This window comes from Cyprinus carpio, chromosome A4 (genome assembly GCF_018340385.1).
Source record: "Cyprinus carpio isolate SPL01 chromosome A4, ASM1834038v1, whole genome shotgun sequence".
Taxonomy (NCBI): Eukaryota; Metazoa; Chordata; class Actinopteri; order Cypriniformes; family Cyprinidae; genus Cyprinus; species Cyprinus carpio.
The window spans coordinates 8,386,856-8,407,527 of record NC_056575.1 but is presented as its reverse complement, the minus strand read 5'-3'; the positions used below and the strand labels follow the sequence as shown (position 1 = coordinate 8,407,527).

The 20,672-nt window shown below is 37.1% G+C and overlaps 3 protein-coding genes across 6 annotated transcripts in view; 2 read left to right on the top strand and 1 right to left on the bottom strand.

The window, feature by feature from the left end:
* LOC109064317 (transmembrane protein 178B) overlaps positions 1–1,428 on the bottom strand; it is a 72,687-nt gene extending 71,259 nt beyond the window's left edge. The window contains exon 1 of the mRNA XM_042739140.1: positions 1,028–1,428. The gene's annotated coding sequence lies outside the window, so the exon portion shown is untranslated. The remainder of the gene's footprint in view (positions 1–1,027) is intronic.
* A 1,544-nt stretch (positions 1,429–2,972) lies between these two features.
* mrps33 (mitochondrial ribosomal protein S33) lies at positions 2,973–4,458 on the top strand. Of its 2 annotated transcripts, none has more exons than XM_019083815.2 (3): positions 2,973–3,108; positions 3,844–4,058; positions 4,144–4,458. In XM_019083815.2, exons 2-3 carry the CDS (start codon positions 3,844–3,846, stop codon positions 4,247–4,249), a joined length of 321 nt encoding a protein of 106 aa, XP_018939360.1. In that variant the 5' UTR covers positions 2,973–3,108; the 3' UTR covers positions 4,250–4,458. The 2 variants fall into 2 exon arrangements, with proteins under 2 accessions (XP_018939360.1, XP_018939354.1); XM_019083809.2 differs by lacking the exon at positions 2,973–3,108 and adding an exon at positions 3,472–3,636.
* Positions 4,459–6,238: 1,780 nt separating this feature from the next.
* braf (B-Raf proto-oncogene, serine/threonine kinase) lies at positions 6,239–19,862 on the top strand. Of its 3 annotated transcripts, XM_042739099.1 has the most exons (21): positions 6,239–6,281; positions 6,571–6,754; positions 9,634–9,735; positions 10,540–10,803; positions 11,190–11,293; positions 11,396–11,498; positions 11,751–11,899; positions 12,158–12,277; positions 13,140–13,299; positions 13,666–13,705; positions 14,362–14,481; positions 15,065–15,198; positions 15,285–15,402; positions 15,486–15,570; positions 16,457–16,633; positions 16,815–16,861; positions 16,994–17,112; positions 17,200–17,331; positions 17,642–17,776; positions 18,398–18,551; positions 18,640–19,862. In XM_042739099.1, the coding sequence occupies exons 2-21, from the start codon at positions 6,587–6,589 to the stop codon at positions 18,660–18,662; spliced, it is 2,454 nt and encodes an 817-aa protein (XP_042595033.1). In that variant the 5' UTR covers positions 6,239–6,281; positions 6,571–6,586; the 3' UTR covers positions 18,663–19,862. The 3 variants fall into 3 exon arrangements, with proteins under 3 accessions (XP_042595033.1, XP_042595047.1, XP_042595038.1); XM_042739113.1 differs by lacking the exon at positions 14,362–14,481; XM_042739104.1 differs by lacking the exon at positions 6,239–6,281 and having other exon boundaries at positions 6,528–6,754.
* The last annotated feature ends 810 nt before the right edge of the window (positions 19,863–20,672 follow it).

Below are 20,672 nucleotides of genomic sequence, written 5' to 3'. Positions count from 1 at the left end.
ACATCTATCATGCTTTACAGTAGGCTACATTAAAGGCAGGACACGATTCATGAGGGATTTTAAGATTTTTAAACGTTTGGAGCCCTAAAGGAAGTCAGAAGATTTGTGTGGGCCAGTAGGCCTATTTATCGTCATTATAAATTCACACTACAAATATATAGCACAAAATACGTCTGTTGTGTAATTGATGATTGGTTAAATGTCAATCTGTGTTGCTCAAGACAAATAGGCTACCTATAAAAATTCATTTAAGAAGTCCACCAATAATTCTGAAGTGCTTCTGATTCATTTAAAAAGAACCGAGTCATTCGTTGAAGAATCTGAGTAGACCATCACCATTTCACAAGAACCAGCTGAGCTCATAGGAGTCGTCTGTTCGGGATTCGGACTACGCTGTTGACACTGAATGTTTTTGAATCACTAAAAAGAACCGGTTCATAAGAGTCATTCTCGGACTACAATGGTCGCGTTATAGATTCGGTAAACATAATGCAAGGAACTGTCTGCCGGAGTATTTAATTTCTCCTCGCATTGGCGGAAGAATAATTAATGACCAAATGTTACTGACGTTACTGAAGAACCCTAAAAAGAACCGAAATTGATGAAATGACTCGGTTCCGGTAGTGAATAAATGAAACCGGTTCCGAATAAGAACCGGTTTTCGGTTCCCAACCCTTCCCATCACATTTAGCCTACCTGTCGCAGACAGACTATAGATTTTTGCTCCTTTAGGTTTATGTTACATATAGAAATGCACCGTCGCAGTCAGGTTTATTTTCTCATATAGGCTACATTCTCTTTAGAGGACGCTTGAACATTTATCAAATTGCTGTCTGTTGAGAAAATGTTAAGAAGACTCGACATTGACTAAGCGTTATTTAAATCGCACTTCAATCAAAAACAGTAAATCATTCCTGTGAAGGAATGTTTAAAATAATAAGATGCTCTTATAGCATCCATTAGGCTATTGGAAAACCCACGGGCCCCGTGTCTACGACTGATAAAGTAAATTAAATTCTGCACTCACCCCAATTAAAGCCGATAAAACGTTTTCACTCCACTCCAATAATGCACCTCCTGCCCATTTTGCGTTTGCAGTCACTGTACGATACACTATACAGGATATGCACTGCCAAATATTCCTATTTAACAGCGACACACATTTATAAATGGTCAGTGCTGGAAATATCAAACCGTGCACCGCATCTCAAACGATTCGCGTTTAAATGAGTGTATCGATATTAGAACATTTGGCGGATGGTGCATCCTCCTCCTCGGACAATATGGTCCCAACATCCTCCGTGCATGGTGCCTCTGTCTGGGAAAAACAGCGGTGATGTCATGCTGTCAATATGAGATGTTCATTGTTTATTAAAGCGGCTTCTTAAAGGAGTCGCACTACTGTTCTTGGTTCCGTGTCGAACTGTAACTGGAGTTGCCTTGCTGGCATTCTCTCTTAGATTTACACATACTGAACGAAACCGGTGTCTTTCATGAATAAATAATCAAAGCTTTCAGAATCATTCATTTTTGCCATTCTGCATTATCAGAGCTATAAAATGATACTACACCAGACCCCAAAACCCTTCTTACTCATAAAGGTTTGATATTTGAAACCACTAGGCTATGCTCTGTCTAGAACCAACAGCAGTCAGGTTTGCTGAATAATGAATGAGAGCCGTGGCATCTGTGAGTGAGACCATTGTAACGTTTCCTGTTTTACTGGGTTGCCCACACAGCCTACAGATAATGTAGGAACTCTCATGTAGCCTACTTCACATATTTGTATGTAGGTGTGTGTAGGCTTATGTGTATGAGATTGATATATGAGGCTCCACATTAGTAAAGATTCAGTTCAGTCATGAAACATCAACAATTATATATATATATATATATATATATATATATATATATATATATATATATATATATATATATATATATATATATATATATATATATTTATGTTCATGTTTTTACCTGTTACCGGACACACTGTTCACACTGTTAGTGTTTTCTTACTAAATAAGAAAAATGTAATAACCAACAGAGAAAGCAGCATTATTTGCACTGCAGGGTGACAAGTGATTATATTTGAAACAATATTTAATACATTTTGCATTTAAAAGTCAGCATCTGAGTGAAGATGTCAGGCATCTGTCCTTCTACTCTTTAAGAAAATTATTTAAGGGGATATTTATGTGTCGTTTTAGGCTATAGCTACTATTGACAGACTGAAAAAGCCTGTGACAATTTACAAAATGTGTCTGAAACGGCATAATATAATCTTTTCTTTATTGAATTCTATTGGACTGTAATTGTCACTAGGAGAGTATGAATGACAGCTTGACAGCTAAATTTTAAATACATTTTAAAGGGAGGCAAAGTTTGTTTGGAACTTATTTGCAGCTGACAGAGAAAACTGAACAATGTAATCTAAAAATGCAGTCGATACACACAAGGCAGTTTGTGGTGTGCTATTTGAGAATGTGTTATCTAGTTCCTTTTTTGTCCCCAGAATTGTGTTAATAGATACATTCTCTGGAAGGAAAGGGAAAACGTGATTGTCATGCGAATTCGAGCTGTCCATCAAGTAATTTTTATCATGGTCTACGTTTGTCTACCTTTTTTTTTTATTATTATTACTTTAATGCATATATCGCCATCTAGTGAACAAGGATATGAGAGCAAATCCAGTCACGCAGCCCTTATAAACTGGGTTGAGTAATAAGAAGAATATGCGTATTAATAATAATAAGAAGAAGAAGAAGAAGAAGAATATGGCGATGAGAATTTTTTAAATATTTTTTTTAATTGTCCAATAATCCCACACTCAATACTTCACAAAACTTTTAGGTAGTTGTTAGCACATTTAATAAAGAAACTGTGCATATTTTGACGTTACATTTATATAACGTTAAATATAAAGCAAAGTTTTTTTAGTGATTAAATCATTACAGTAACGAACTGTGATGATCATGAGTTACGTAGACAGGACTCTTATCACGGCAGATACTCGCATACGGAATGATTACACAGGCGTACGACTTCCTGTGACGTGCAAGACCTTTTCCACAGGGACGAGGCTCGACAAATCAAGCTAAAAAGGTATTTAAATTTTATGAAATGTAATATTTAGCTCTTTAAAGTTTAAGTTAGGAATTACTGACCGACTGCACGAAATCGTTATTATCTTGTAATGAACTGTCCTCTATGGCCAGGTCCTGTAAGCAGTAGTGTTTACAAATACAGAAAGAAATCTTTAACATCAATAAGTCATTTTATAATAGATGACTTTTCTCGTTAGATAGTATATTATTTAGCTTGAGTGAAATTTGAAGTGTGTAAAATGTATAGTACTGAACCTGTTAAATCACAGATTACTCACATTTTAAGGACCTGAGAGACGGATAGAGGAAGCGCTTTTTACCTGCTACGCGCATGCGCGTTACTCACGTTCTCCAATGTGTGTTTTTTTACAGTCTATGGTTTGAACGGATGAAGGTTGAACTGTCAACTAACCATGAATGAATACTCAAACTAGTTACTGAATATATTTTTTCAGTACTTGATGTATCTTCACATGCCTTTATAACAAAGGATAAATTTTCTGATTCTTTCGGGATATTTGAAAGGGTAAGAAGACATTTTTTGGATCTGTTATCCGCCAGGCAACGTTATATATACACAGCAACTGCAGACTCTTTAATAAAATGCACAACTGTGTTTGAAAGATATAGAGTTTAACTCTATTTATATAATATTATTTCCATTAAAGCATTAATGGAAATGAATGCACGAGACATTAAACTAATGCATCTATGTGTGTACTGTTTGGTGCAGATGGCTGGTCTGTCTAGCTATGCCCTGCGCATGGCCCGCCTGAGCGCCCGAATATTTGGTGATGTGGCCCGTCACACAGACTACAAATCTATGAAAGTGGTAGAGTTGTTTAAAGAACCCCCGCTGGCCCAGAGAAAAGAAGTGTATGACTGGTACCCCCCTCACAAGATCTACTATTCAATGACCCAGAAGCTCAGATTCATGGGACTTTTCAGGTGAGCTCTTTCATAATGAAACTATGGACATTTTTTTCTTGTTTTGTAGCTGACCCTTTTTTTGATTTCTCTGGCATTGTTTTAGGGATGAGCACCAGGATTTCAAGGAGGAAATGAGACGATTGAGGAAACTGCGGGGTAAAGGAAAACCCAAGAAGGGAGAAGGGAAGAGAGCCACAAAGAAGAAGTAGACCGGTGAATTTCAGCTATTTATGAATGGACATTATGAACGGAGAATCAGATGAAGAAACTCTGCACATGAATTGCATCTGTATGGACAACGGGACATGTTTATGATTGTGGTGACACGTTCTATTAGCAGAGATGATGGTGAAACAAAAACACAAATGTTAAATTCACCTTTGGTGTCTGTGATTGAAATTAAATGTTCATTTTTGTACATTTTGCATCTTCATTTAGCAATACCCTATTTTTTATTTTATTATTTTTTTTAAATTGACATGGTTCTCCATTATGCTTTTCTGCAGAGTTTTGCCAGTTTACAATGTTCCTCACCAACACCTCTTAGGTTTGTTTTCCTCAGAATACAGTGAAAGAGCCCAGAAACAGTGCACAAGCCTCGAGGGTGTTTTGTTACAGACACGTTAACACTCCTTTATGTAGTGTAAAGGGTCTACCGTCATAAAAAGACAACATTTCAGGGGCTGTTACAAAGAAAGAGAGACCAAAGCTTGGGCTACATACATGAAATAATATTAAATTGTTACATTTGTGCCAACAAATCAATACACCACATACTGTAATGGACCCATAATGGAAATATGTCAGTCAGGATCATGTTAGAAATTATGCAATTGTTGAGCAATAATTTTTATTGTGGGTGACATACCAATCTCTAAAGCCCATATCTAGTAATGTTTTCCTTAATATGATAAAGATGATAAAAAGGCACCTTATGACAAGCGTAACAGGGTCATCAATTTCTTGTACACCCACCAGACTGAGTTCTTATTCGATGGTTTATTCTGCAGGATTGTCTAATTTATAAATTGGGAGCTTCACATGACTGATGATTTTTTATTTTTTGAGCATCAGTAGCCTGCAGGGGTGTACATTACATGAATAATTGTACTTGATTACTTTTAATTTTGGGTAATTTGTACTTTATTTTAGCAATATTGAGAGTAAACTTACTCTTTATTCTTAAGTTTCAAAGTACATTTTTGCAGCTCATCATAACTTTCTCTTTTTCTCAGTTTTACCGATCAGGTTACTCTCCTGAAACTTTTACAGCCAATAACATTAAGTTCAGTATAAACTATATTTGGACAAAACTATGGTCAAAACATCTGCAGCATTTAAAAGTTAACAATTCCAGGTAACAGTTGAACATCTGGTGTGTCCTAGAGCCTCACATAGTCGGGACAATGACCACTTTAACCACGTCATCTTCTGATTAGTGTTCATATTCTGGTCCTTTATTCTGAAGAAATTTATTTGCATGCTACACAACTATTGAAATAATTCTGAGCATATGCCTTTTCTGCCTAATGCATATCAGCTGCTGTATTCAGATTCCTATCCACATTTGGGTATTAATTAGAAAAAAGAAACAGTTGCTATGTTTTTGGCTAATTTGATACTTAATCAAATGTTTATATGTGCTTTATGCTATCATATTTGATACATCAGGCTTTTATAGATTATAAGTATGATATAGTGAGAATATTAAGCATCTCAAGTTTATTCAGAACAAAAATATGCAATTTAGTGCAGTTGTTATTTATATGAAATGAAATTCTGATAGCTTGTAATGTAAATCAATGAGATTTTTATACAGTATAGCAGACTAATTACACACAATCTGTTGTCACTATCTCCTCATAATACTTCTTAGTAATTTTGAATCATTTATTTTTAATCAAAGCTTTGTAGTTTTAATTTAAACAATCAAATAATCCTAATTTGTTTCTATCTGTTTGAAATATTACTCACAATATATGTTATTCTTACGTATTCTTACTCCTGTATATTTCTTACTTCATAAAGGCCCTTTACTTACTAAGAACCATCAGAAGTCACGTAGAAGAAGGTTTTCTGGAAAGTTTTGATAATGCTGATAATTTGGAGGCCTTAGGAATTTAGATTTCAAATATGATACAGTAGGCTTCATAGGGTTAAGTATTATTTTTCCAGTACTTTGTACATCTCTGGCCGCCTGATGTGAGATCATGTTGGAAGGACTGTGCTCAGTCGGTATAGGTAACATATATAAATATTAATGTTTATGCAGAGTTTTGGGAGTTATTAGCTAAAACAGCTACCTTTATATGGTCTACCTGATAGGCTATAATATTAAAAAAGATCATTTAAATTGCATGATCGACATGGCTGAAACAAATGTGTTTGTTTTTATCATTTAGACTTTAATATTAGCGCACTGGTCGGCGTCCAGTATCCCCATTTACCCCTCTACGGGTTTACATTTGGTGAATCTGTCTCCCCCTCCTGTCTCGTTCTCTGTTTCTTTCCTCTATTATTTTCCACTCAGATTCTCGTGGTTTAAAATGGCGGCGTTGAGCAGCGCCGAGTCCCCACCGCCCGTCTTCAACGGAGACACCATGAACCGCGAGCCGGAGCGGGACCCGGGACTGGACGAGCTGGGCGCAGGGCTCGAACCCGACTGTCCCGGAGGAGCGGCCAGCCCCGAATGCCAACAGGACATTCCCGAGGAGGTACAATGGGGGAGTCGGGTTTAAAGGAGAGCTCGGGTGTTGAGAGGAGCTGGGCTGGATGGAAATGTTCAGGAAACACCGGCTCTGATACGGATCGTGTAGGGATGCAGTGCATTGCAAGGGGCGAGATAATGCAAACATATGCATAAATATATATTACAGCAAATCATATAACGTTCGCTTATGCATTTTCGCAAGGTGCATTTCCGAATGACGCCATTTATAATTCTCTCATTGCAGTTCCCTGAGCCAATGTTTATCAGAAGGCCTGTTCGTGTTTCATTTTTTTATATCCCCCCTCCCGACCCCGCTGCATAGCATGCATGCTACATATCTCACCTTGCGATGCATCTTATTAATGGTAAACTACAGATGCAACGGGGGATATTAGCGGCTCGCTTGCATGGTTTTATGTCCTTTGTGTCACCAGCTGGCGCGAGCTGCGAGTCTGCGTTCGAATGCATTTACATTTACATTTAAATCTGCAGTGATGTCATTGTGCTCGTGCACTAGGCCCTGCGAACGTTCTATATTTATTTTTGATCTCGTGCAAATTTATTGCATTGTGCATCTTTCTTGTAAGCTGTCCGCTGACTGTCTGCACACATCACCTCTGCTGCTAGGTTCCATGAACACACATTCTGCACACTGCAGGAACAGCCAGTTTAAGTTAGTAGCTGTGTTTTGGAACCTGTTTGACCAGCTTTCTTGTCAAGCTATCTAGACACCATCTACCATGTTTCAAAACTCTCCTACTGGCTTAATATGGATTTTCCAGCAGAGCATCCACTCGTTCTGATTCATTTGGAAAGTAAAAAGGTTTACGGCATCATATGAACCTGGTTATTCAGAAAACAGCTTACCTATTTTGCTGGCAGACTAGTTGGATTAAAGAGCAGCTTGTGTAAGTTATCATTGTAGGAGTGCTTAGTGGTAATTCGATTAATTTTACTGCTGGCTGCTGTTACAGGGTTATACTGTGTGATTATACACAGGACTCGTCTTGCTTCTTTTTGAAATAGCATTTATACATTTAGTTTATTCGCTTTTTTACTCATACTTGAAGTGATAAATGCGGTATTGTTAAAGAATGGCGCATGATTTTATCTGAGTGAACAGTCCATGAACTTAGTTAGCAGTTTTATTGATGGTCAGGGCTATAACCACCAAAGACTTTGAAGGGTTCACAACATATCTTCCCAATAAAGATTAGTTTGATGGGTTTTGCAATTACATTGACCCAGAATCTTAAATGATTGTTACATATTTGGTGTATTGAGTTTTCACATTCCTGCATTATTGACATGAATGTTGAAGGAACAGTTCACCCTAAATTAAAACACTATCATAAAGTTCTCATTATGTAGTTCTACAACTGTATGACTTGTAGATAAATTTAAGACCATTTAAGATAATGATCTTTTGTTTTGATACAATTACACTGGAGCTTTTATGGTTGAAAAGAGATTCAAGAGCATCATAAAAGTATTATATTCTAATGGGCTGTTAACAGTCAAAATTAGAAGGAACTGAACTTGAGAATTGGTTCAATCCAATCCAATCCATTAACAGATCATTCAAACAAATAACCGATAACGACTTTATTTTCAGTCTGTTCTTAATGCAGTGCTATCATATGGCTTCAGAAGTCATATGGACTACTTTTTTGATGTTTGCATAATTTTTCAAGTGTAAAAGTTCCAGTTCCTTTTTTTTTAATTTTTTTTTAAGGAGAGAGAAAAAAACAGTATATTCTTCAAAATATTCCAAATATGTTCTTCTGCTTCTGTGTTCTACAGATAAAAACAAAAGTCATACAGGTTTGGAATAGCATGAGGATGAGAAAATGATGACAGAATTTTCATTGTAGAAGCTGTAGGTGGCTGCAAGTATTTTAACATGTATTGAGCTATTTAAAACAGTCTCGGTTATGTTGCATCATGTTAACACGCAGTCTATTACCACATGGGGTTTGCTTTAAAAGAAAGCCACGTAATAAATGTCTGTTTAAGAAACTGTCAGCCATCTTTGTCTGTCAGGAGTTTATACTGGCAAGACTACTGAGAAAGTCCTTTGTCACTGCTGTCTTTTTTCGCACTAATTTGACTAGTAGAGCCAGTTTATCTGCACTGTTGTTGTTTTTAAAATCAGAACTAAAGTTAGATGCACTCAATTGTGCTATTTCAGGGGGTGTAGCGGCATTCCAAGATTCTTGACAGTCTGTTGGAAAATTGTTTCTCCAAATGGTGATCATAATAAAGTTTTCTTGTAAAGCTTTGTAGCACTGTCAGATTGTGTTTACTTGGCTGGGACATTTCCCAGTGAACTTGAGTATTTTATGATGCTGCGTGTATTGCTTGGCAAAATTGAAAAATGTTTATTGGCTATTTTGAACAAGTGCATTGCTTGCATGCTTCCTTGAGCAAATGCTTGGCTGTATTTTTGTAGTACTTTAAATTAAGAGAGAAATGTTTATAATATTGAATGTGATAGTACTTTTTCCCCCCCTGAATTGCAGTTGCCAGCAATCATGACCTCAGTGGCTTTAAAAATGTGCTGTTATTGAAATGTATAAAATCTTCAGCAACTAAAAAAATTGACCTCTATCATCTCCTGCTAAATATTCTAAGATGTTTAAAGGGTTAGGGTTGTGAACATCAGATTTTTGTACATCAAAGTTGCATAAAATGTACATTTAGGATATCAGAGCCGACTGTTAAAGATGATGATTGTCATTTTATGAATTTAGTGACACACAAAAAAAGGTGAAGCAGTTTGCTAATGCTCACTCTGTATATATCATACTATATAAACCGAGGAATCACCTAGGAAAGGAAGCTGGGAAAACTGACTTGCTAACTCTATAATTTTCCTTGCAGATATGGAACATCAAACAGATGATTAAGTTAACCCAAGAGCACCTAGAAGCCCTTTTAGATAAGTTTGGAGGAGAACACAATCCGCCATCTATATACCTGGAGGTGAGTTGGCCCGACAAAGAGTGTCTGTCATGGGTGTGAATGAGAGTAATGTAAATGTGTTTTACTATACCAAGAAAGTTAATTTTGAAAGAGACATGATATGAAGAATATCATGCATGAAGTGACTGGAATTTGACACTATCTATAGTCGCAGTTAACTTTTGGGCTTTGTCCAAAAATCTAGTAAATCTAGTAGCATTTTCAGGCATCATAGATCATCTGTTCTAAAAGTTAGGTGTATTTTAAGATGCCTTTTTTAGTCAAATTCTAAGGCAGCATCCCAAGTATCCATCCCATAATGCATTGCAACACGCATAGTGTTGAAATACGTCCAAGTTGGTGGGAGAAATTATTTGAAACATAATTCATTCAATATTTAATTTAGTATTTCTAAATAGTTACATTTAATTAAAAAGGACCAATTAAAATGGACTAATGGGATATTTGTGTGTGTGCATGTACTTTTTATGCTTATTAGAGAAATGTCATTAGCTTAGCAACGTGCTAATGGAAAACTCTGCTATGATCACTTATAAGGTTCCATGTCAGTTAACATGCTGCTTTACAAGCGATTCAGAATCTAGGGGGTTTGGCAAATGTTTGAAACAACTGAATAAATTCAAAGGAGGAAAAGAACTGATGATGTCTTTAGTTTGTAGCCTTTAGCAGTAGCATTTCCCCTCATGTATGCCATAACGGCTAATGCATAACCCCAGATATTTATCCTTCAACAGGTTTAAAACGCAAGCATTTATGTGAAACATGTTCATAAAGTATTAATGATTTATTTTCTCAACGCCACAGGCATATGAAGAGTACACTAGTAAGCTGGATGCATTACAGCAGCGGGAACAGCAGCTTTTGGAGGCCATTGGGAACGGAACAGAGTTTTGCTCCTCGCCCACACCCATCCTGCTGGATGTGAAGGGACCGGGCACCCAGAGCGCCCCTGCCACCCCAAACACCTTAGCTGTCCTGCAGACCCCTACAGACGCAACACGAGGGAATCCCCGCTCACCCCAGAAACCCATCGTAAGGGTTTTCCTGCCCAACAAACAGAGGACAGTGGTGAGTGATTGCTTGTTGTTTGGTACTAAAAATATAAAATAAAAGAGAATTCAAAATATTATTATAACTGAACACTATAATGTAAATGCTGCATACTACTAATACTGGCCTAATGACAGAACATTAGGTAAGGGATCTGAATATGTGACTATGAAAGGAATTTCCACTCCAACCAGATTGTAGAGCGGCGGTACTCCATGGGAAATGAGCAAATGTAGGTGACCCCCTTTATTTTGATTATGTGCTCAGCTTGTCTCTGTTGGTTTAGCAAAGAGAAGCGGCAGTATGAGCCGGAGCCAAGAAATCAAACGTGGCCAGATGCAACCACAGTCTCACTGTAAGGAGATGAATGTGACCCGAGTAAGTGGTTTCTGTGTGTGTTTCAGGTTCCAGCTCGTTGTGGGATGACTGTGAGAGACTCCTTAAAGAAGGCTCTAATGATGCGAGGCCTGATCCCAGAATGCTGTGCGGTTTACAGGGTTCAGGATGGGTAAGAACTGTATTCTGAACACACATATTAATATCATTAGTGCTAAAACAAGCAACGCTGTGAACTGTACTTCACATTTAATGACTTTCCCGCCCACTTTAGGGAGAAGAAGCCCATTGGCTGGGACACAGACATTTCCTGGTTGACGGGGGAGGAGCTCCATGTTGAGGTTTTAGAGAATGTGCCACTGACGACCCATAATTTTGTGAGTATGATGAAACTGACCACAAACTGTGGTTTAAAAATAAATCTGACAAAAAGGAGGAAGTTAGAGCCGAGAGTTGACATGTCATTGGTGTGGTCATTTCTATTCTTGGTTTAACTCTTCTTAAATACACCTTGACGTGTTGAAGACTTGTTGAGGTCTTTTTCATCCCCGCTTGACCATAACACATTGTTTTTGGAAGCAACCAAATTATTTTTAATGACTCTTAAGTGTTATTTGGTGACTCAACAGGTGCGAAAAACCTTCTTCACGCTGGCCTTCTGTGACTTTTGCCGGAAGCTGCTGTTTCAGGGCTTCCGCTGCCAGACGTGTGGCTACAAGTTCCACCAGCGCTGCAGCACAGAGGTCCCGCTCATGTGTGTCAACTACGATCAGCTGGAGTGAGTGTTCATGGGAGATTTTTCACTTTTGCATTATCCATAAAAGGCTGAAATCTGTTCTGTGCATAATGCACAGTAAAATAAAGCATTTAAATAATATTAAAATTAAATAATAAAATGATGTTTACTTCTCACATATTATATTTGAAACATTTTGCCTGATTAGAAATAGACAGTTTTGTGCTTTGGTTGAGTGATGGTTATGCATAATTTATTTGTACTGATGTTATAATTTTTGTTTATAATTATGATGTTCAGTTTACTGCTGGCATCAAAATTTCTAGTGCACCACCCCTTTACCCAGGAGGAGGCGTCATCCGAGGGCACGACACCCGTGTCAGAGATGTGCCCCTCCCTCCCTCCATCCGAATCCACTGGGTAAGATTTTAGTCCAATCTGCACTCTATTGACCATATAGTAGAGTAAATCTTATTAATATATAAGGTATCACTTTAGTTTAGGGACCAATTCTATTTAATAGAATTTTATACGCACTATTGTTCAAAAGTTGGTAACTTTTGGTAAAAGTTGGTAGTTGGGGTTGGTAAGATTAAAAAAATAAAGAAAAAAATTCAAAGAAGCCTCATATGCTCACCAAGGCTGCATTTATTTTGTTAAAAATACAGTAAAAATAGGTATATTGTGAAATATTATTACAATTTAAAATAATTGTTTTCTATTTTAATGTTTTAAAATGTAATTTATTGCTGTGATGGCATGGTACATTTTCAGAAGTCATTATTGCAGTTTATATGAGCCTTCAAAAATAATTCAAAAATAATTTCAGATTATTATCAGTATCAACTGAGACATTCAGATTTGTGATAAATAGCGTAAAAAAGGAAAAGTATTTATTTAAAATAGAAGTTTTTTGTAACATTATAAATGTCTTTGTTTATTTTTATCAATTTAGTGCAGCCTTGCTGAATAAAAGCATTAATTTCTTTCAAAACAAAACATAAAAAGCACCACTTACTGATCCCAAACTTTTGAATGGTAGTGTACACACACATATATACATATATATATATATATATATATATATATATATATATATATATATATATATATATATATATATATATATATATACATATATATATATATATAAAAAAATGTAGTACTTAATGCTATGTATCTTTTAATTGATAAATTGTATGGGACACATTAAGTATATACTATAGTGTGTAAGTGGCTTTAATCATGTTCTAGGCTGAATTTCATTGTCTGTTTTCTCCAGATCTCTGTGCCATCCTACTGTGTCCCCATCCAAATCCATCCCTATCCCACAGTCCTTTAGACCTGGAGAGGAGGACCACCGCAACCAGTTTGGCCAGAGGGATCGCTCATCCTCAGCCCCTAACGTCCATATCAACACCATCGAGCCCGTCAACATTGATGTAAGAACTGGACAGTTCCAACAGCTAATAAATATATTTTAGTCAAACGCATTTAATCCATTTTAATGTAATAGGTCCCACTTAAAAATGACTTTACTTACAACTTCCTGAATCTAAAAAAATAGTATCTAGTAATACTAATAAATATTAATATTGATAATATTTGAAGTGTGCTTTTATTTTAGATGCATTATATTATTAAAAAAAAAAAATACTGCCCTTAACCATATAATCTTGCTCATTTTATTTATATTATTTGTTATACCCAAAATAACCAAAGGTACATTTGTAGTGCACTGTAAGCAAAAAGCACAAAATGTTACCGATCTCCCCTAGTCCCTGCTAATCTGTGTTATTTCTGTACAGGATTTGATCCGTGATCAAGGCTTACCGAGGTCAGATGGAGGTAAGTGTTGTTCAAATCAGAAAACGTACACTAAGACCCACTGAATTCAAATGGCTTTCCGTCATCCCATGTCTTTGTGCTATCTCTGTGTCATTGGCCTTAGAAGTTTGGGATAGCTGATCCATTTCACACTGCCTGCTAGTAAAAGCTGACAAACAGGGCTTTCTCTCCCCTGTCCGCTTTGTGAATCGCTTCAGCCCATTTTCACTAGCGGCCTGCTGTAAAATACTAATTCTAATCTGTGTTCTCAAAACCCGCCCCCGTCCTTACTGCTTCTTCAAAACATGTCCCAGAACTGTTTAAGGGACAGTTCACCCAAAAATGAAAATTCAGTATATTTACTCGCTCTGATGTTGTTCCAAACCTGTATGACTTCTTTTTTATGTGGAACGTAGAAGAAGAATGTTGGAGTTGCTCTATATTAAAACAGGTTTAGAACGACACGAGGGTGAGTAAATGATAACGAAAGTCTCATTTTTGGGTGAACAGACTGTATACAGAAATAATTAAAAACTGGCTCTGTGTCACCTAGAATTGACTTGATCATCTCTAAAGAACCTCTGAGAGTAGACACAGGATTTTGGTAGTGGGTGACAGGAAGTGCACCTGATCTTCGGGGGCCAGTGATTCCGTGTCTGTCTCTCTCCCTCCTGCAGCCCCCTCGCAACACCCAGCCCGCTGCTTGAGGAAGAACCGAACACGGACCTCAAGCCCCCTTCTGTCCTCCCACCCCAATGACATTGTCTTTGATTTTGAGCCTGAGCCAGTATTCAGAGGTAGCTAGGTCTTCGTGCGTGGCTGTGTCCCACACCTTGTCTCGTCTTTTGCTTGTCTGTCTGTCTGTGTTTGTCTTCCACCTTGTGTGTTTTGTTGACACATTTCACTCAAATTCAAATTCTCACTTTCTCTGCCACTCCTCTCACGCAAACATTTTCACTGACGTTTGATGGGCTGCAGTCACTTTTCCTCAATTCCTCAGTACACTATAAAACTCACAAGGCAAAAAAATGACACATACGTCACTCAGATATTTCAGACGTGCAGCCCCCACTTTTAAATGATAATAACTCAGTCAGTATTGAATCTATTTTATATTCAGATCATATTTTGCCATAATCTAACACTGTAAATCTTTAAAAACACAAATAATTTAATAACAGTTAAGTAATCTTTAGTAAATCTCAAAATGAATACTCATTTTTCATACTGTACATGTTAATATTGTGATGCCTTTTCCTTCTGATTCTTGATTCTTTTCCTTCTGTCTTCTTCCGCTCTTACTCTGTCTCTCTCTTCTTTGACTCCCATATTTCCAGTTGAAGTAACTTTATTTTGTTTCTCGACCTCTTGTAATGCCAGGCACCACAGCAGGCCTGTCGGCCACACCTCCTGCCTCCCTGCCTGGTTCCCTGCCCAATGTGAAGGTGTCGAAATCACCCTGCCAACCGAGAGAGCGGAAGCCATCGTCTTCATCTGAGGACCGCAATAAAATGGTGAAGATCTCTTGAACTTGACACTTACAGTCTAGGTCAAAGGTCATTCGAGCTGGTTTTTGACATTTATTTGGTCTAATATTTAGAAAACCCTGGGTCGACGGGACTCGAGCGATGATTGGGAGATCCCAGAAGGTCAGATCACCCTGGGACAGCGGATAGGATCTGGCTCTTTTGGAACAGTCTACAAGGGGAAGTGGCACGGTAGGTCCTGTGAAAGAGTTTTGGTCTTCGGATTAAAAGGGAATGTACAGAAAAGGCTAAATGTGTGTCTTCCTCTTCCTCAGGTGATGTGGCGGTAAAGATGTTGAATGTCACAGCCCCCACTCCACAGCAGCTACAGGCCTTCAAGAATGAAGTGGGTGTCCTCAGGTAAGATAATATAAGGCCTAAAAGTGCTCATGATTTCAAAACAGAGATGGTGTCTGTCCAAACTGTAGTTTTTAGGTAGTGGTTAAGCAGTATAGGTTTTTTTTAAATTCCTAATACCATTGCTTTTTAAGTGTTATTTTATACATATTTCTTTTTTATTTAATTTTTATTGGCGAAAAAAAAATAATCTAAAGGGGTTTAAATTACCCCAATTAATGGAAACAGGGTCAAACATTAAAATCAACCTTTAAATAATAAAATATCATAATATTTAATTCTTCCTCATTGTTTAATTTTTATACATTTGTACTAATTTATAACTCTTTTATTTAATTTTTGTTAAATAAAATAAAATACTATCCCAGTTGTTAGTAACCAGGTTGAAATTTTTTTTAATATTTAAATTAAACTACTAATATTAAATATATAATAAAAACAAATCTCATATAATATTAAATTTGACCTCATTGTTTATTTTATTTCATTTTTATTGGAAGAAAATAATCAAAAGAGGTTTCAAAGATCCCAATTTAATCCCAAATTACAATAAAAAAAATGTAAATAATTAAATTAAACCATTGAATTAAACATAAAACAGTACAAGGTATTAAAATGAAATCTATAATATATATTTCATTTGACCTCCTAAGATTGACTGTCATCATAAGGGCTAAGCACATCCTTTCTATCCTTGTTTCTATCCTTGTGAATTGATAGTATCCTGTCAATTCTTTTAGAAATTAAGCAGTGAAACTTGAAAAAATGACCCAGTTCACTAGTTATTTATAAACCTTAGATTTTTTTTTTTTGTCATTAAATGTTAGTCTCATGTTCTACCAAAACATTGTTCTGTCAAAGCTTACTGAATATTCATTATCTCCCGCAGGAAAACCCGCCACGTGAATATCCTGCTCTTCATGGGCTACACCACCAAACCCCAGCTGGCTATAGTTACACAGTGGTGTGAAGGCTCGAGTCTCTACCACCACCTGCACATCATCGAGACCAAGTTTGAGATGATCAAGCTGATTGACATCGCCCGTCAGACAGCTCAGGGCATGGAGTGAGTGACACTCAAACATTTCTAAAGAAAAATTAATATAGCAATGTAATGTTTAAAAATAAAGAATCCCATTTAGTCTTCTAGCTTGAATAGAAAGCATGAAACCTGCTGTCGTTATGATACTCAGTTGCTCAGGTTATAATGCATAAATTTAACACCTGTAAATAATTTTTGCCCACAGCTATCTGCACGCTAAGTCCATCATCCATAGAGATCTGAAGAGTAACAGTATCCTTTGTAAAATATTGATTATTATAGAAATTAATAGAAATATATATTTTTTTAATCTTTTTTTTTTAGGTTAGTATTGAAATGCATGTATGCATCCACATGCTCTTAGCCTTAACACCACCTCCCTAGATATTTTTTTGCATGAGGACCTAACAGTAAAGATTGGTGATTTCGGTCTGGCTACAGTGAAATCCCGCTGGAGTGGCTCACACCAGTTTGAGCAGCTTTCTGGCTCTATCTTGTGGATGGTGAGTGAAGGAGCATGTCTTAACTATATTTGAGTGTTTCTTCTTTACTGACATGTGCATCTCGGCTGACTCATTGGTCTGCTTCAGGCTCCAGAGGTAATCAGACTGCAGGATAAAAACCCATACAGTTTCCAGTCAGATGTCTACGCGTTTGGTATTGTGCTCTACGAGCTCATGTCAGGGGCTCTGCCTTATTCTAACATCAACAACAGAGACCAGGTGAACCTCTTGGCAGTGTATTTTGGGTGAACTATCATTTTAAGTAGTTCAGATGATGACTAGGTGTTAATTTATGACCAGTGATTGTTTTTTGCTCCTTGAACATGCAGCTTAAACATTTTCTGCCTAAATTTCATTAAGTACATAAACGTGAATACTACTTATGCTTTTTTGTTTTATCATTAGTTTTAAATGTTTATGTACTATATGTGTAATGTACTAGTAAAAAGGATGTATATCTGTACCCTGACAAATTACTGCCAGTACCTGAATATTGTAGAAATGAATGTGCATATATTTCCTTATTCAGATTATCTTCATGGTTGGCCGGGGTTACCTGTCTCCTGACCTGAGCAAAGTGCGCAGTAATTGTCCCAAGGCCATGAAGAGACTTATGGCAGATTGTCTGAAGAAAAAGCGAGAGGAGAGACCTCTTTTCCCTCAGGTAATGTTGTGAACACCTGTCAGATGTCTGCTTTGTCCATTTAGCCTGCCATCTATCAAGGCCATGCAGATTTATGTTAAAGGGATACTCCACCCCCCAATTTAAAAGTTTTGTCATTAATCACTTACCCCCATGTCATTCCAAACCCGTAAAAGCTTCATTCATCTTCGGAACACAATTTAAGATATTTTGGATGAAAACAGGGAGGCTTGTGACTGTCCCATAGACAGCCAAGTAAAATACACTGTCAAGGTCCAGGAAAGTATGAAAAGCATCGTCAGAATAGTCCATCTGCCATCAGTGGTTCAACCACAAACATTATGAACCGCTACGCGATTACTTTCTTTATGCGAATAAAACTATTACAATATTCTTTTTGGGGTGGAGTATCCCGTTAAGGTATGTTGCCACAAGATGGTATCAGAGTGAAAAATGAAATGAAAATTTCATGAATATTTTTTAATCAAATAAAGTGTGTGCATATATATATATATATATATATATATATATATATATATATATATATATATATATATATATATATATATTATATATATTTATATATGTATAATGTATATAGTTAAAATATATTTATTTTAATCAATTATTTATTTATGGCAGATCCTGGCCTCGATTGAGTTATTGGCACGCTCTCTGCCCAAGATCCACCGCAGCGCTTCTGAACCGTCCCTTAACCGTGCTGGATTCCAGACAGAGGACTTCAGCCTGTACGCCTGCGCTTCCCCCAAGACGCCCATTCAGGCTGGTGGCTATGGCAAGTATATGTACACAAACTTTTGACTTGCATTGCTTTAATTAGTATCAAAAACTGATATAAATCGGTCCTTTGTGCCCCCTTTTAGGTGAATTCTCAGCATTTAAATAGTGCTGCAAATCCTAAAACTCCATCCCTTGTCAGTTTTTACGACGTCTTGTGTTCCTACGGTGGGTTCATCCATAACAACACAGAAAAGGACTAGTTTTCAAAGAATGTGCCGTTTTTCTTCCTCTTTACCTGAAGAGCTACGGCCTCAACAGAGTTGCTTTAAAATAAAATGATCTCTGCAGGGTGTCATTGCTGATTTTACAAAAATGTCATAAACATCACATAGGACAACGCGATAAAAAATGACTAATGTGAGAAACCAACAGCTGGTCACTGGAAAGAAAAAGGCCAACAAACCCAGACAGATTGTGGCAGGGGATAAAAACCTTTCCCCAAGAAGATAAATGGGTTTGGGATGAATGATATCAGGAGCACAAGCCCCGCCTTTGCTCCGCCCCTGGAGGGGAAAAACACACAGCACTGGCCAATCAGAGAACAGCGTCCAGTGGCATGGAATGATGGGAAAATTGGCATAAGAGAGAGGACGTAAGTCGCAGTCGTGGAAAGGTGCTGAATGTCAGTAGATAACTTGAATGATATTTAGAAATGTTTTTTCTCTTACAATGAGTTTGTTCCGTGATGTCGCCCGTGGCTGGAGTTACTAATAATATAGATTTCTTTTGTCTTCAGCAATTTTTTCCCCCTCAAGGGTCATATGTTGTAGATAAGCATACCTTTTTTTCTGTTACAGATATAGTTTGTGAACAGGGGTAAATGAAGCAACCATCAAAAGACCTCTTTATTTTGTTTTTTGCATTTGACATCCCCACTAATGTCCCACGCAAAGGCGCCTGGGTAAAGTCAAAGGTCATATTATTTAAAGTTTCTTGTAGAAAAACCCACTGTATAAAGCAAACACGAAGCCTTGCTATGGAGTTACAATGTGGGCGTATTTCAGATGTATTTCTGTACTTTTCACTACAACTTTACTCTTAACTGTTGTTATTAGAAGCCATTCCTTTGAGGCCATAACAGTTTACATTTTTTTTTTGGATCCATCATGTGACAACTCTTTGGACCTTGCACCGCTGGATTCATTCCAGTATGTTTGTTCACGGGTCATAGGTTTTTTTTAAGTTTAAGTTTCATATAGTTTTTCTTGTGTTATAGACAGGCAGGCCTGCAAAGTTACATTAATTTATATTGCTTTAATTTTATTACTTTTTGTTCGGTGTTGTTTCAAACTATCGGAGAGGTTGTGTGTGTAGACAGGCAGGATATATATATATATATATATATATATATATATATATATAATACAATATATACACACATACATACATATACTCATTCTGTGATTTGCTGAAATGGACATTACGCAGTGTGTGTGTGTGAACTTTGTATAAATGACTGATGCAGATAAGCAATTTTGCCTTTTTAAAGACTTAATATATTTTGTCATATGAAGAGGTTAAAGCATGGGTATGGGGATTGCAAAATGAATGAAAATCGATTTCAAAAGCAGGCAGGGCCATGGGACACTAAAAACCAAAGCTTAATCCAACCTCCTAACGCCATCTGTGTCCACCTTCACCATTGCCGGAGAATAGTTATCTGGATCTTCGACTAAATCGATTTGCCCTATGACTCAAAAGGCTTCCTGTTCGCAAAGTGCGACAAAGCCGGCGACTCTTCGTCTGTAGTGGGCTGTAGTGACACTAGCACTGTGTAGCCCTGAAGTTCACTAAGACACTGTGGACGGTGGAAGTGGCCTTGTAGGGATGCTTTTCGTTATTTCAGCCTCTTCTAAGTGAAATAAGTGGCTCCGCCTCCTTTTTTTTTCCCCTCGTAGGACACATTTTTGCTTTCGGCTCCACAAAATACTTGATGTTGCACAGATAACCGAGGCTCTGCGCTTGGTTCGCCACTCGTGCTCTGTTACAAAAGTGAGGACAAGCGCCCCATCTTCTTGCTTCTGTTGAGATGGATTGAATTATTTATTTTGGTTCTCTTTTCGATTGCTTTTTTTTAAGAACGATGCTCTGTGAATTGGTTCCGCCACTTAAACTT

Coding starts and splice junctions, on each gene's coding strand:
- braf (XM_042739099.1), top strand. CDS start 6,587: ATGGCGGCGTTGAGCAGCGCCGAGTCCCCACCGCCCGTCTTCAACGGA. Junction 12,278..13,139: donor CCTCCATCCGAATCCACTGG/GTAAGATTTTAG, acceptor TGTTTTCTCCAG/ATCTCTGTGCCATCCTACTG. Junction 17,113..17,199: donor CTGGCTCTATCTTGTGGATG/GTGAGTGAAGGA, acceptor GGTCTGCTTCAG/GCTCCAGAGGTAATCAGACT.
- mrps33 (XM_019083815.2), top strand. CDS start 3,844: ATGGCTGGTCTGTCTAGCTATGCCCTGCGCATGGCCCGCCTGAGCGCC. Junction 4,059..4,143: donor AGATTCATGGGACTTTTCAG/GTGAGCTCTTTC, acceptor GCATTGTTTTAG/GGATGAGCACCAGGATTTCA.